Raw genomic sequence first — 14,644 nt, 5'->3', positions numbered from 1 at the left:
TGTTCATCTCTAATGCAATTTCCATTCAATTTCCTAAGTGCGGTCCCTGTGTGCAAACTAGCTTAACATTATGTTTAGCTTGCAAATTCTTTTAATAAATAATGAATGCAATAAAACTAGGAGATCAATGGCAAGCTGAGAAATCTTGAAAAAAAAAGCCTTTTGTGTTCAGGCTGTTGCCCATTTCAAACTTTAATCCAGAGACAGATCAATATTACTTTTTTCTTTTTAACCCATCACATAAATAGCAGATAGACTAAATGTAGCCTAAATGCTGTTAGCAGCTAGCAGTTGCCAGCAGCCTGATAAGATCATTCGACACAATCGCAACTGAATGTTTTATACCTTAACATACACACTACATTATACACTATTAACTTGTTTTAAAAAAAAAAAGGTTATAGAGCAATAAAAATACTGTGGTTCATTATTTTTTAAACTTTCCTGTACTATATACTTTTCCAGTAGTATAATTACAAAGTTTTCACCACTATTTGCTCTAATAAACTAAATAATTGTAATGGGTCAAAATAGTACATGTGTATGAATAGTTTCAACCTCAGGGGTCCTAGATGAAAGGAAATGTTACTCTTCAAAATTAATTACACTGGAAAGAACTAAGCTATTCCTTTAAATGGGGGGGGGGGAACACTTCATGCAAATTTGTATTGCAATTGGATGTGTCTTGAGATTATCCAAGAAAAAAGTAAATCATCATACTTAAGTATTTCTCTTTCTATTCAGAAACTGTAGATAGAAGGGAGGAGAACCCTCTTCTCACTAACTCATTTTTCATAAACGTGCATTCACTGTTTGAAAAAAGATCAAGTCAACTGCCTGGTTTAGTGCTGACATCAAGTAGTATAAATCTAAATAGTTGAGAATCATTTTATGGTAGTAGGCTTGTTTTATTTGTTAATTTTTGCCTATTAATAATATTAGAACATCTCCTATGGGTTTTCACTAAAAAAAAAAAATCAAGAAGTCACACTTTCTTTAAAGATACATTTCACTTAAACATTCTAATTTCATATAATAGATTTTGATAGCTTTATATGTATATTTGTGAAAATTTTATGGCATGATTACAAATGGTTTTATAATGGAATTAAAATTTTAGGATTAGTGTCTTTTTATAATTGTATACTTTACATAACTACTTCTTAGCTTTTTTAAAGCACAGCAATTTGTGCAAAGAATGCTGATGAGAGGAATAAATGTGTGTATGTGTCCATGATTGTATTCGTTTAACAAATGTGAATTAGGTGCCTAATATGTGTACAATATCAGGCTTACTAAAGTTTTACAGTGAATATTACTGAAGTTAAAGATAACTCCTCAGAAATTATAATTACAAATCCAAGGTTTTGTTTTATGTAAAAAATTCAGTTTTATTTTAGGGATATCATTACAGGTAGCGATAAATATATCAGTTTGCTCTTTAGCTATATTATATCCAATTTTGCACAAAACAATGTATATTATATCTTATAATCACATTCTCAGTAGAATAATTTCACCAATTCTAATATATAAATTTATCTTTAAAGAAGGATGTGGCAAGATCTCACCATGAAGACATTCCCATGCTTTAAGCAAAATTTGAAAAAAAAAAGTTAACTCTCGTCCATAACTTACTGAACTTCATTATAAACTTCTTTTTAAACTATACTGTAGATCATAGCATGAATCTTAAGCTTCCAAGATTAGCCTAACACTGGAGATAAAAATGTCCTGAAGAATTTGAGACCTCAACGGTATCAGTTAACAATGTTTCCTGTTTTCCTATTCTAATAAAGCTAACAGTAAAATTATGATGAAAGAATACTGTAAAGGCCTGCAAAGAGGAACTACCTCTGAAAGCTGATTTTTAAAAATATATATTCTCCAGAAAGTTAAACAAGAGAAAAACTGAATATCTTTTTTAAAATCTGTATTTTCAAACATCAGAGATTAACTGAAAAGTTATAACACTGACAACATTAAACTCAAAATACTTCACAACAATTAACAGAATTGTTTCTCTCCAAAAACCAAGCCAATGATGCCACGGATGAAATGAAACAAAGTATGATAGTGATGATATTTAATGCAGGTAGGTAATAAATTTCACTAGAGTTATAGAAGTTCCTTTTGGAGTGCATATGTTTTTCTATAGTCTAAGAAATTAAATTATAAAAGTAGCACTTACTGTTATTGAATGATTTGTAATTTACAAATAGTTACCCAAAATATAAATAGCTGAGGCATACTAAAATGAAATAAACTTTTCTAAGATTTTCAGCACTGCAAAGTGAGGAAATGATAAATACACAATGCACAGGCTGTCTCCTTCTTACTAAAAAGAAATATTAAATCCTGAAGGAGTTCTAAATCCCTTGGTAAGAGTATATTGCAGCTGCATTAAGCCAACAAGAAGCTTATTAGTAAGGATTTAAAAACTAACACCCTTCTGTAATCAATTTGGATACAGCATTATTCTATTTATAGTGACACTTTCAATGTGTCCCAATCATATATTACTTATTCTCATTTTTCCTACCATGATTACATATTAATGTGGAGGCACTATTAAGCAGCTACACTATATTTAGCTTTTAAGATACTGATTTCCACCATTTTGGAAGAGTTAACATAGCATGAAAATTAAGAATCTTTCCCATGAAGAAACTTATGACTGGTTTGTTATTTTTCTCTGATTCCTAAATAAAATAAAATAAATTTAGTTGTTCTAGCAGAAAATGGAAAAAAGGATGCAGCCACTTTAAAAGCTTCAATCTCTTTGACATTGCTGGCAGTGTATGGGAACATTAATGCATCTGTCATGATAACAAGCTAAGAATAACATCTAGACATCAAACCGAGCAGAGAATCCATCTGAAGTGATTCATTCAGATCTGTCTCATTGATTTATTAAACACAGGGCAACATCTGCAGCCTCACAGAGCCGCTTGGTGAAATTAATGCAAGATCAATTCAAATGGAAAAAAGTGTAAAAGAGATAAATCAAAACACAATTTACATGCAGTTCCACAATCAGGCTTATTGGGTGCAAATGCTCGATTTCCCTTCCAAAGCAAATGTGTTTAAATGTTGTTTTATCTTTTTAGAATTGTGTGATCTGAAGTGACAGTGAAGAGTTTTGCAGGTTGAGATGGTGAAAGAGAAGAAAAGGGGGGAAAAAATGCTACCAAAGACCTTTTGAATATGCAACAAGAATATCATTAATACCTAATTGTTTTCCTTTTGGGGAAAGGTTTAATGTCCTTTCTCTGAAAACATGATCTTTTCAGTTTTAGTCAATTAGGGCAGTTTTAATGTATATTTGAGATGTATAGAGTGGATATATCTAAATCATTTGTTTCTTGAAATGCACCAGATAAAGTGCCACTGGAGATATAGATTGCCAACTGAAATATAATATATTATGATTAGGATTTCTCACAATTACATTTGCCAGCTGGAAGCACTTTTAAAACATCTAGAGATTTCATTAAGACAAAATAAGGTTACTTAAGAAAGCAGCAAACAATTCAGACTTGATATTTTATACAGTTATTTGGGATTTCCTGTATGAAACCATCTAAAACATTAATGTTTGAAGACCATCACTTCCTAATTATTTATTGGCATTCATGTACTATACACTGAGGTTAATATCATATATAAATATCCAAAGATATTCTCCATCATACCATGCATCATTTCTTTAATATAATATCCCTCACCTAATAATGAGTGTTTGGGACAAATATGAAATCTAGCTAAAGTATTAGATTAAATACAAATATTGTTGGTTATACAGAAGTGTGCATTTAAAATGAATGTACACGTGGAAGTTCTGTGCACTGGCACATGACTAGATTGCTTTAATTATAATCTTGACATCATTCTCTAATAAAAGACTATGTGACTACTTTTAACAGACATGACTATCCCCTCGTTATCCCACGAATTAAAATGTCTGCATTTACTGCCCAGATTAATTTCTAGAACCTTTTATCGTTTCCGAAAATGTAAGTCATACAAAATATTAGCCCAGGAAAGTGATACAAGTTCTTCAAAAATTTGATTTTGCTTAACTTTACTATGAATGAAAACATCAATTTTCAAAGTAAATTGTTATTCTTTATGGATTATGAACTATATTCATCAAGTGTGAATACAAAGCCAAACTCATTGAATGCTTAAAATAATCATATTTCTAGTACTTGAAAGCAGTAGTTTTAAATTGTTGTAAAAGTCAGTATAAGTCACATAAAGTTATTTTAACATGGAAGCCCATTTATGTTCTGTTCACACAGTCAAAATAACAATAAACCACAACTGGACCATTTAAATTTTTACTTAAAAAAATGAACTTTAATAATTTGAATATATGTTGAATCATGTCTCTAAATGCATTAAAATGTTTTCTTAATCATACATTCTTGCTTCTTTAAGCATCCATTTAACTATATGTAAATGACTGAATAACATTTAATCAGTTGGTCCTCAAATGAAATTAAATGCTGATCATGAAATCTGACAATGTAACTTTTATATAGATAGGTAGATAAAGAGAGATAACACTAAAATGTATTGGCTGATTTTTCACATTTACTGAATACCAATTTTTAATTTAATATTTTACTGCCACATTAAACTTTGAAGAATTTAGTAAGGAAAATCCATTGCATAAGAGTGAGATTTTTAGACATTTGCTTTCTGACCTGCCTGCACTCTCTGATATTAAAACTCCAAATTCTCTTGGACAAGAAGTAGAAAAAATAATCACGGTGCTTTATCTGCAAAAACAAAGATCTGAAACAAGGTAACAATTTTTCCTATTTGGTTTGGGTCTTTTTATCATTTCTTAATAACCCTCAAAATAATTTTCTTTACAATTAATTTCTAAAGCTAAAGGGCATCAAGGAAAAATACTTATATAGCCCTCTGCAATTGCAGTGATGTAAAGCTTGACTTATTTAATAGAACAATGAATAGTCAAGAGTTTTAGTCTTTCTATTCTCTAGTAGCTGAGGCAGGTATTATTTTCCAACTTCTTTTCTGGGAAGACAACTTTGAATACTTTGATAATTAGCTAATAAAAGTAGTTAATGTAAGGCACTGACTGAGTTCTTTTTGTGGCTTTCAGTACTGTCAAAGAAACAATCATATATCTATTTTACTCATTCATTTTTCTTCAGTGTGCATTAATAAAAACGTGCCCTGAGCTAAATCAAAGTGCCACTTCGTGGCAACACCTTAAGGTCTTTGAAAATGACCAATTTGAAAATGGTCTATTTTGTGTGTTCTGGAATAGTGTAGGAAGCATTCCAAATTAAAATACCCTAAATCAGGACTTATACTCTTCCCCAGTTATCTGACAGAGAGGGGGAGAAATGTTTGTTATGTAGGAAAAGAAAATTGCCAATGACACCATTACAAATAGGCCTTCCATTCTACCATACACTATGGAAATTTATCCATCAGGAGATGAAGATGAATCTCTTTTCTCAAATAAGAATAGTATGTAGGAGTTTCCACTCGGACTTTTTCCTTGCACTTTTCCCCCTTTTAGCTTAAAGTGCTAGGAAGTCATGAGTCCTGAAAGACAATCCTCTTTAGCCAAGTCTCCACTGGTACATCGCTCATCTTCTTTGGGCATCTCTATAAGCTCTTCTGATCCATCTTTCACTCCCTCTCATGGCATCATTCTGCTCACATCCTACATCTCTTTTCTCTTACTGGCTCTGTGTCTCATCTACCTTATTTTGTCTCTCTTGGGCCTCATTCCTATTTACATCCCTCCTTTCTTTTCACTGAATAGAAAAGTCATAGAAATAATGTTTACTTAAATACTAATTTCACAATTTTATAAAATCATTCAGATGTTGGGAATGATTTAAACTACACGTATCTGTAAATAATGTTACCTCAAGTCATAAGGCATTCATTACAAGCATTATCATATTTTGTAGTTTTTTAACTACGTGATGATGAGGGCATTTTGCAACAAAATTTGGTAATGTTAATTAGGTTTTTTTCCAGAAATTATGAGGGTTTGTTTACTACCTAGAAACTGCAATATAGATGTTTCTAGTAGTTTTCCTCATCTTTATTTATAGATTGAATTCATAGAATATATTTCATAAATTTTTACAATTATATATTGCAACACTTGTAACACAATTATAGAAAATTCATGTAATAAATAAAATACTCATAAAGAAAAAAATGCCATAGGAAGCACATGCATCATATCTCAAATATATTTCTTCTTACATTTTTAATATTTCTCTATCACCTTTATACGTGCACATACACAAAAGCAATCTAAACTCCAAAAAAAGTTGGCATTGTAAATGCTGTGATAAGGATTAAATAAAACTTAACTGAATAAAAATAATAACCTAAAAACACATCATATAACAGGGTCCAAAAATAGTATAAGAACACTTGCCTCTGGATACAGAGAAATTTATCATTTTTTCCTTCAGTAAGTAGCTCTAATAAAAATTAAAGTTTCTATTTACAGAGGAAAGCATCAAAATCACATTAAAATACTAATCTTTTTTTTTTAATGAAAGTCATAGATTTTGCTCAAGGGTGTGTAAATTAATTATTAAAGAAGGTAGAATTTCCTATGTGTAATCATTGTTCCTCTTTAAGAGTGGGCATTTGTAAGAGAGAGAAGAGGGAAGGGAGAAAGGAGGAGAAGGAGGAGAAAAAGAAGATAAGGAGGAGGAGGAGGAGAGAAGATAGGTTTTCAGGTCTGCGATTGTTTAAATCTTTTCAAATGACAACAAATAAACTAGATGGCCCTCATCTGAAGTCCCTGGTAACCCTCTGAGTTTGTGTATTCGTAGGGTGCTTTGTGGTCAAAATAAAATTTCCTTTCTACTCTTAAAACCTATATTTGCTTATTTTATTGAGGGAGCAGTTATCCTTTGTGTTTTAAGGCCATCCATCTTCCTTAAGAAAATGTGATCTAATAAACCAGGTTTTTAAGCCCCAGATATGAATCAGGTAGGAGTTCTCATATGAACAGGTTTCTGTTTAATTGCTAGAACACAGGAGAACACTGCTCAAAGGGAAAAAAAGAAAAACAAAAGGTTCCCTTGTAAGTTCTGTACCATTATCTGATTGTAGCAGTCAGCAACAACAGTTTGTCTACAAGTTGCCAGTATACTTCAACTATACATAGTAATTTGGATTTTACAACAGATGTGACAACTGAGTTAGTTTTGGTTCATAAACCCAGAGATCTTATGATCTAAAGTTGCACTGTAAGAAAGTCTACCTCTGCAGAAGTTTTCTGCAAAATGATCAACAGCAGTGCTATTTTACAACAAAACCCTTTGCCCCCTTTAGCCTGGTGATGGTGGTTTGGTTTGTATGCTAATCACATCTGCCAAATGTGTACTTTCCTAACAGATATTAACAGACTGCAGATGGAATAAATACTAAGAAGACTAATTTACAGGTCTTTAAAAAAATCAAATAATCTTTGAATATAGTTTACTTTTCTTTTTTTAAAAAACTCAGAAACATTGAATAAAAGTTGCTTATGGACATATGCAAATGGCTATTTGTTCTATAATGTACTTCTAAGCTGTGATATGAAGGAGGTACACTTACAACCAGAGAAGCTGGCCATCATCATTTATGGAATCCTCTCTTTGGGGGAATGGGATCTTCCAACTGTTTGCCTGGGGGGAAGAGCTGAAAGCATCCTCTCTGGAAAACCTGCCAACTTTTACTCCGATCCCCAACCCGGTCCCAGCCCCAGCGTTCATGCCCCACATTGCCCTCTGCAGATGACCCAAAGGGACGATCCCAGGAAACTGACATCTGTCATCGTTCTTTAAAAAAAAAAAAAAAAAAATAGGCTCCATCGACTTTCCTGTATCGTGTACGGGGAAGCTTTGCGCAGCAGGCGTGAGCACTTGTCCTCACGCTCTCTCTCTCTCTCTCTCTCTCTCTCTCTCTGTCTCTCTCTCTCACACACACACACCCAGACACACACACACCATCACCATCACCGCCACCACACACCAACGCACTCTCACAACAAACACACAGGATGGGGAACGAATCACCCTCTGGGATGGATTCTAGACTTCCGACCCTCTGCATCCCCCAAATGCTGTGTTCTGGATTGCCAGCTTAGGAGCCCAGTTTACAGCTCAGCCAGCCCACTCCTCCAGAAAGCCCTTGGTGTCCGTGTTCAGGAGAAAAACCTATCCGACCCGTACGGCCACAAAAGAGCAGGAAAGAAAACCAAATAGAGAAATTAACAAATAACCACAAGCAGCCAGAAAGCCATGCAAGGTATGGGAGAAAGGCTGGAAACTTTCAGTACAGGACCGCAAACTGAAGTTTGTGCGGGATTTTCTTAGACCCAAGCCCTGCCACTGAGCTCAGACTAGAAGGGACAGGCAGTTAATGAGTCCTTCCAGTCCTCTTTCCCCACCGTCTTACACCGTGAAGAGTAGAGCAAGCTAGTTAAGACTCACTCTTACAAAGTTGGATGAGAATGAGACATGCAAAAGAGGGCAAAGGGGGAAGAGCGAGCCAAGAAACGAGTATCTCACCTGGCATTGGTGCAATCGGTGAACAAAGTTTCAAAGTCTTTCCTGGTGATGAGTTTGCAGCGGTTGACCCCGGGCTGGATGGCCCCCAGCCCGCGGAGGATCCGGACCTGCTCGACAGTACACACCACCGGAGATATGTCCAGTCTCTTCAGCTTGGTGTACACCGTATGCAACCCTCCCACCAGGTGCTTGAGAAAGAGATCAAAGACTTGCGGCAGGCAGATCAGTTCCTGGCCGTCCATCAGGAACGAAGCTACCTTCACCCCATGCATGTCGACCATCCTGCACTCGTTGGTGTTGGTGTTGCCGCTGCCTACGCTGGCACTACCGACCCCGCCACCCCCCGCGCTGCCGCTGTGGTTATTAGCCATGAAACTGTTGATCATATTGGGGGTGAGACGAGGAGGCTCTCCAGGGGTCGAGTACAGGGGTTCGGCCCTAAATAAGCCCCCCGCGACGCCCGTGCCGCTGGAAGTTGCAGAGATCACCGGAGGTGCGGAGACGGCCATGGTCATTCAGTCTCAGATCGTTGGTCTTCAGGCCTTCGCTTTCTTACCCTGTCTCTTACCTAGAAGAGGTACTCTTCTGTAAGAGTATTGGAGACGTAAAGATGTAAAGATGTAAAGATGTAAAGATACTCCTCCTACTCTCTCCCTCACTCTCTCGCTCTCTCTCTGGCGCGCTTTCGCTTGCTCCGAACTGTTTGCAATTCTACAGTAGCTAGGCTCACGCTCACCCACCACCCAGCAAACCATAAGCGGCCCAGACCAGTGGCGGCCCGAAACCCCACCCCCACCACACCCCCTCCCGAGACTGGCAGCGCCCCCCAGCCAATGGGTCCCAACCCCTCGGCTCCCGAGCGCGCCGAATGGCTGCCGCCCACGAGGAGGTGGAGACTCCTGGCCTGCCTCCCGACTACCTGAGGCAGTTCAGGGCCAGCGGGTGAATGGGGATGGAGCCCGAGAAGGGGGCGGTGTGGTGCCTCTGCTTCATGCCTAGCAGTCTGACGAGAGAACGTCCAATTATTACGCAGAGCTCTCAAAGTGGCCTAGGATACGAACTCCTCCCCTCCGCGCCCCAAGAGTGTCGAGGTGGGAACACAAAGGGGGATTCCAGACTGTGCCTCGCCCCAATCTGTTGCCACCCCGCACCCGGGTTCAGTCGAGGAAAGAGAGGTGGCAGCTCCAATTCCATTTGCACATTGCTCCCAAACTCTGCGGGAGCTAAGAAATGGCTTCGCCCAGCTTCCAAGAAGATGAGTCCAGTAAGTTCAGAAGTAAACAGTCAGCCTTTCTCCAGCCCATCTAGCGCGCTTGGTGTAAGTTCTCCCACATCCAGTGCACAGAGGAACCAGCGTCCAATATCGCACTCAAATCACAGTCGCGGGTTGCTAACCCGCTCCTATGCACTGACAATCAGCAGGCACAGCGAGCCTGTGAACACTTTGGAAACAGGCAGACTTGGTTTTTGGGTGGCGGACGGACGCCTCTTTTTACGGAACTTCCGCCACTATCCTGGAACAGACTCGGCTTTCTGTGTCGCCATCCCTTAGTTTCAGGATTGCCCTGTCCCATCCTCGGCTAAAATTGATAAGAAAAGTTCCTTTATGTCTCAAGACAGTCATTACAGAATATAAGAGAAGAGCCAGGGTTTGTGCTCTTTAATATTGCATTTTCTTCCCTCGTCTGTGGGCTTGGATGGTTCAGTGATTAGAGCTCCACGTCCTGAAGTGTAGCTCAAGATTCCTCCTTCCCCACTTGTCAAGTGCCCTCAAACGCACTGTAAGAGCCCATAATAAGCAAAATGTCTAGGCAAGGTATGTTCCAGGGAAAAGGCATGATCTTTTCCACACATCACATGGTGGTTAGATCACTAGCAAAGTTGTGTGAAGACTCCTTGTCGACCTTTCAATTCTTTGAAATCAAGGTATTTCCTTTCCTGTGCTCCTCTCCTCTAGAGGCTGTTATTCAGAAAGTGTAATCCATGCTTTTGCTTCCTTACAAAACGTTATCAATGATACAGCTAAGACAACGTCTCCAATACTCTTACAGAATGTAAATAATTTTAGGAACTTACTGAATTTTACTCAGATCTCCTTGTACTTAGCAGTATCAAAGAGTAGGAATAAGTGGGCTTTTTTTTTCCCTCCCTTAGTAAGACATAAATGTCCTAAATTGGATTTTTCAGCCTCTCTCTTCAACATCTTTTCTCCTTTTATCATTTCATCAACCAAGTAGTAAGAACTATCCTTTGAGTCACTTTAAAGTTTCAATTTTTAATTGTATGGAGTCAAAATGCTAAGAAGTTATGATGATAGTTGCTTTTGGAATAATGGTGAAAAGCAACTCTAACATAATAGACTGTAATGGGTGCAGCCACAAAAGGCATTGAATTGTTCTTGCTAGTTTGCTACTGTTGTGGAAAGAAAATAAGAAGGAACAAAAAGGGACAATTGAGAAAGATTATCAGGAAGATTATCAGATTATTCTGAAAAGTAGAGATTTTCAGAAAAGAATAGGAAAGCACTAATAGAAATGTTGGTATTTACCAGGTTTCTTTAAAGATAAATCCCAAATTGTGTTCAACAAGTGTTTTGACAGAAATGTCTATTAAGCTGTGTGCTGAAATAACTCAACTTTGATAACTGTGTGTGATTGAAATTTCGAGATGAATAAGTTTGACTTTAAAAGGGAAGGGTTTTGGGTGTTTTTTGTTTTCAGAAATTTCTCTAACTGCGTTAAAAATCCTAAGGCCAAGCTGTGCTCCCTGTGTATCGCTACACTCACATTATCAAATCCTTTTTATTCGCACGCAGAGTGGTTTGGAGTTTTCAGGAATGGGATGTTGCACAGTTGTTTCAATGTTTCAAATTTAAGAAATTCTGATATATAAAAAGGAAAGGTAGAACATTCAGGCTGCAATCACTGTTTGTAATATTGAAAAACAGAAGTTGTTTTCAATAACAAAAAGTTACTTTTTGTTATTGAAAACAACTTTTGAAAAGGCTCAAACTAGATATGTCATATATTTAATGTGATCTATCAGATATGTAGTAATATTTTAATTATTACCAGAGATTAAGGTTCAATTTCTAGTAGAAATACTAGAGACTAAAATTGATCATTGAAGGGTTAAAGTCCCTTGGAAGCTTGAAATACACAAAAGACCATTGGCTTCATTATTTGAATTCCCTCCCATTTGCAGCCTTCTAGAAAGTAAACTTGGTAATTTTCATAAGGGATACTTGTAATTTAAAGATTTAGTCATTTAGATCTAATAGACCAGGTGTTTTCTCCTTGGGTTTTCTTGATATTTTGATTACTTTATTTCTATTATGCTATTTCTTCTCTTATTATTATCTAGGCTTTGAGATTGAGACAAATTCCACATGGAGAGTTTGTTTTTATCCCTTTCTGACTTTAATGTCTTTCATAAACCAAACAGATTTCTAAATAAGTCTGGGTTCCTACAAGGCCCAAGGAAGCCTTGCACATCAACACCCTGTAAGTTGGAACTGCATGAAGCAATATAAAATCATAAAGGCGGCAGTAAACTGAGTACCCTTGGGAGATGACTCTTTATGGAGAGAGGCACTAAACTAAAACTACGTAAATACTCAAGGTGTGTGCATTCCAGGCACTCTAGCAAATAAGAACAAAATTAATGCAAACAGATATCATATCTCATCAGAACAAGAAGTTCTAGATGCCACTATTCCAGTGGAATGATTTGGGGCCTAAGTGAAGTGTAGCCTCTCATACAGTGAAATGCTATAATCTTCTGTGATTTAGTTAGCAATTTACATTTACTCCTAATTCACGCTCAGTTTGGAGGGGGAGGGTGCTCATTTGTGACTTTAGGCAAAACATTCTACTTTGTTCCACATTGTCAGTGAAAGCAGGTACCATTTTCATTAAAAATAAATAAATATATTGGCAATCTTATGCAGGATTACAAAATGTCCAGAACCATTTGAAGGGGGTGGTTTTTAGAATGTGCATTCAAGCAAAACCCAAGGTAATGAATGGTATTATTTGAAACCCTCAGATGACTGAGGTTGCAGCCTCTAATATGGCCTCTAATCAGAACCTCTCAAGAGCCCTCTAAGATTCATTTTCAGACAAACAATAAAAGGAAGTTGATTGGGCAAGGCAATAAATGTGAAATGAAAGCATTCATATAATCAAGAGTTTAACAGGCTAAAGCCTACAGGTATACCCCACTCAATGGAATATATGGTTTCCTAGGAAACTGGCTATAAAATGACCTTCTATAATATAAATTCTTTTTTCTCATTCAGTTCAACATTAAATTAAAGATGAGTTCCAAGGGAGGCAAAGATGGAGAAGGGGGTCCACTGGAGAGAGAAAACAACTGGCCAGAACTGAAGGAGTAACAGTTAAAAATCAGATGCTTAAAGAAAAAATGAACATTTGCCAACTGAAGTATAAAAAGAAACTCTCAAAGCACCTCAGAAAGTATAAACACTTGCCAACTTTCAACATATCATACCCCTAACTGCACTGTTCTACGGGAGAAGGAGATGTGTCAACTTTAAAGTCCATCTCTGTCTCCATGTGTATTGTTCCCCTTTAAATCTTAGGCTTTTGACTGTTCAAATTCAAGCCATTCTAACTTCAGCTGGATGCCCACTGCTACTTAGTATCCTTTTATTCATTTTGTTGACTCCCTGTTAAATTCCCTGCAGCAGCAACTCCAACCCTACTCTGCAAGTCACCCTCCCCCTCCCTCTCATCAGCTATTGCCTCCTACTTCTCTATGATTTTACCACAAAGTTATTCAAAAGGAGCTCCCTCCACCTCCCTTTTCCCCTAAAAAGCTTTGTCCATATTCCCTCTTATCTTCTACTTCTTCCCTCATCCCTCAGAAAATAAAAAGTCTTCTCTACTCTCTTCACTGATGTTCATGACTCCTCTTAGCTCCAAGTCACTGTCTACCAAATTTATCTCCGTCACTCTCTTTGGCATCTCCAATCTCTTCCTCTCTACTTGATCTTTTTTTTTTCCCTTTTACTATTATTAAAAATGTTCAAGGCTAGGAATCCTTTAGACAGACAGACAAAAACTTTCCTCAACCCTAACCGGTGGTTCTCAGAGTGTGGTCTGTGGACCACTCTGGCATTACCTGAGTACTTGAGAGAAATGCAAATTGTTAGGCTTGACCCAAGACCGACTGAATGTGAAACTCTGGGAGTGAGGCCCAGCAACCCGCATTGTAACAAGCCCTGGTGATTCCAATGCCTGCAAAACTTTGAGACCCACTTGCCCTGGAGTTACCAACCTTTCACGCACTTTTTGAAAATCTATAATTGTTTATCTTCTTCCTTAGCAAACTTTCATGCCTTAACCTTTTGCAATTTGATTTCTGCTCACCACTTGGCCGAAACTATTTTCACAGAGGTAATATCTGATCTCCTAATGCCAAATTCAAAGTCGTTTTCTAAATTCTCATCCTTTGAGATTCTTCAGCTTTTTACACTACCGGCATCAGTCTTGAACACCTAGCCCTTGGCTTTCATGGCTTTCCAATAATCTGTTTCTCCTCTTTCTTACTCTCCTTTTCCTTTTCATGTCCTTGCTCTTGACCCTGAAATGCTAAAATTCCTTAATGTCTATAGTCTTACTTGTGGTGATTTCATCAACTTTCTACAGCTTCAACAACCACCACTTTACAGATTACACCAAATCTTATTTCCAGCTTTCTTAAAACTCTCCTGGCAAATTGGGCATTTCCACTTGGATGTCCCATGGTCAGCTCAAACTCAGCATGCCCCAAACTGATTAATTATCTTACTCCCTTCAAATCTGTTCTTTGTTTTTCACTTCTGATATTTCTTAATGCTTTCTCCATGCAGCTAGTCACCTGTTACAGAAGCTTGGAAGAAACCTTTGATTTCTCTGTATCCATTATACCCTCATCCAATTAGTCACTAAGTTTCGTGACTTCCCTTTCAGCAATACCTTTTTCCATTCCTTTCCATTCTCAATGTTGCCACCTTAGTTTTTTCCATCATTGGTTGCTTGTACCATTACAACAATTACCTC

At 37.2% G+C, this 14,644-nt stretch overlaps 1 protein-coding gene across 1 annotated transcript in view; it reads right to left on the bottom strand.

The window, feature by feature from the left end:
* The window catches only part of DACH2 (dachshund family transcription factor 2), a 619,342-nt gene extending 610,101 nt beyond the window's left edge, over positions 1–9,241 (bottom strand). Inside the window, exon 1 of the mRNA XM_059910621.1 lies at positions 8,580–9,241. Within this exon, the coding sequence (XP_059766604.1) occupies positions 8,580–9,094 (515 nt within the window). The 5' untranslated portion in view covers positions 9,095–9,241. The remainder of the gene's footprint in view (positions 1–8,579) is intronic.
* Positions 9,242–14,644: the final 5,403 nt, after the last annotated feature.

This window comes from Balaenoptera ricei, chromosome X (genome assembly GCF_028023285.1).
Source record: "Balaenoptera ricei isolate mBalRic1 chromosome X, mBalRic1.hap2, whole genome shotgun sequence".
In the NCBI taxonomy this organism is placed as follows: domain Eukaryota; kingdom Metazoa; phylum Chordata; class Mammalia; order Artiodactyla; family Balaenopteridae; genus Balaenoptera; species Balaenoptera ricei.
This window is presented reverse-complemented; position numbering and strand designations above follow the sequence as displayed.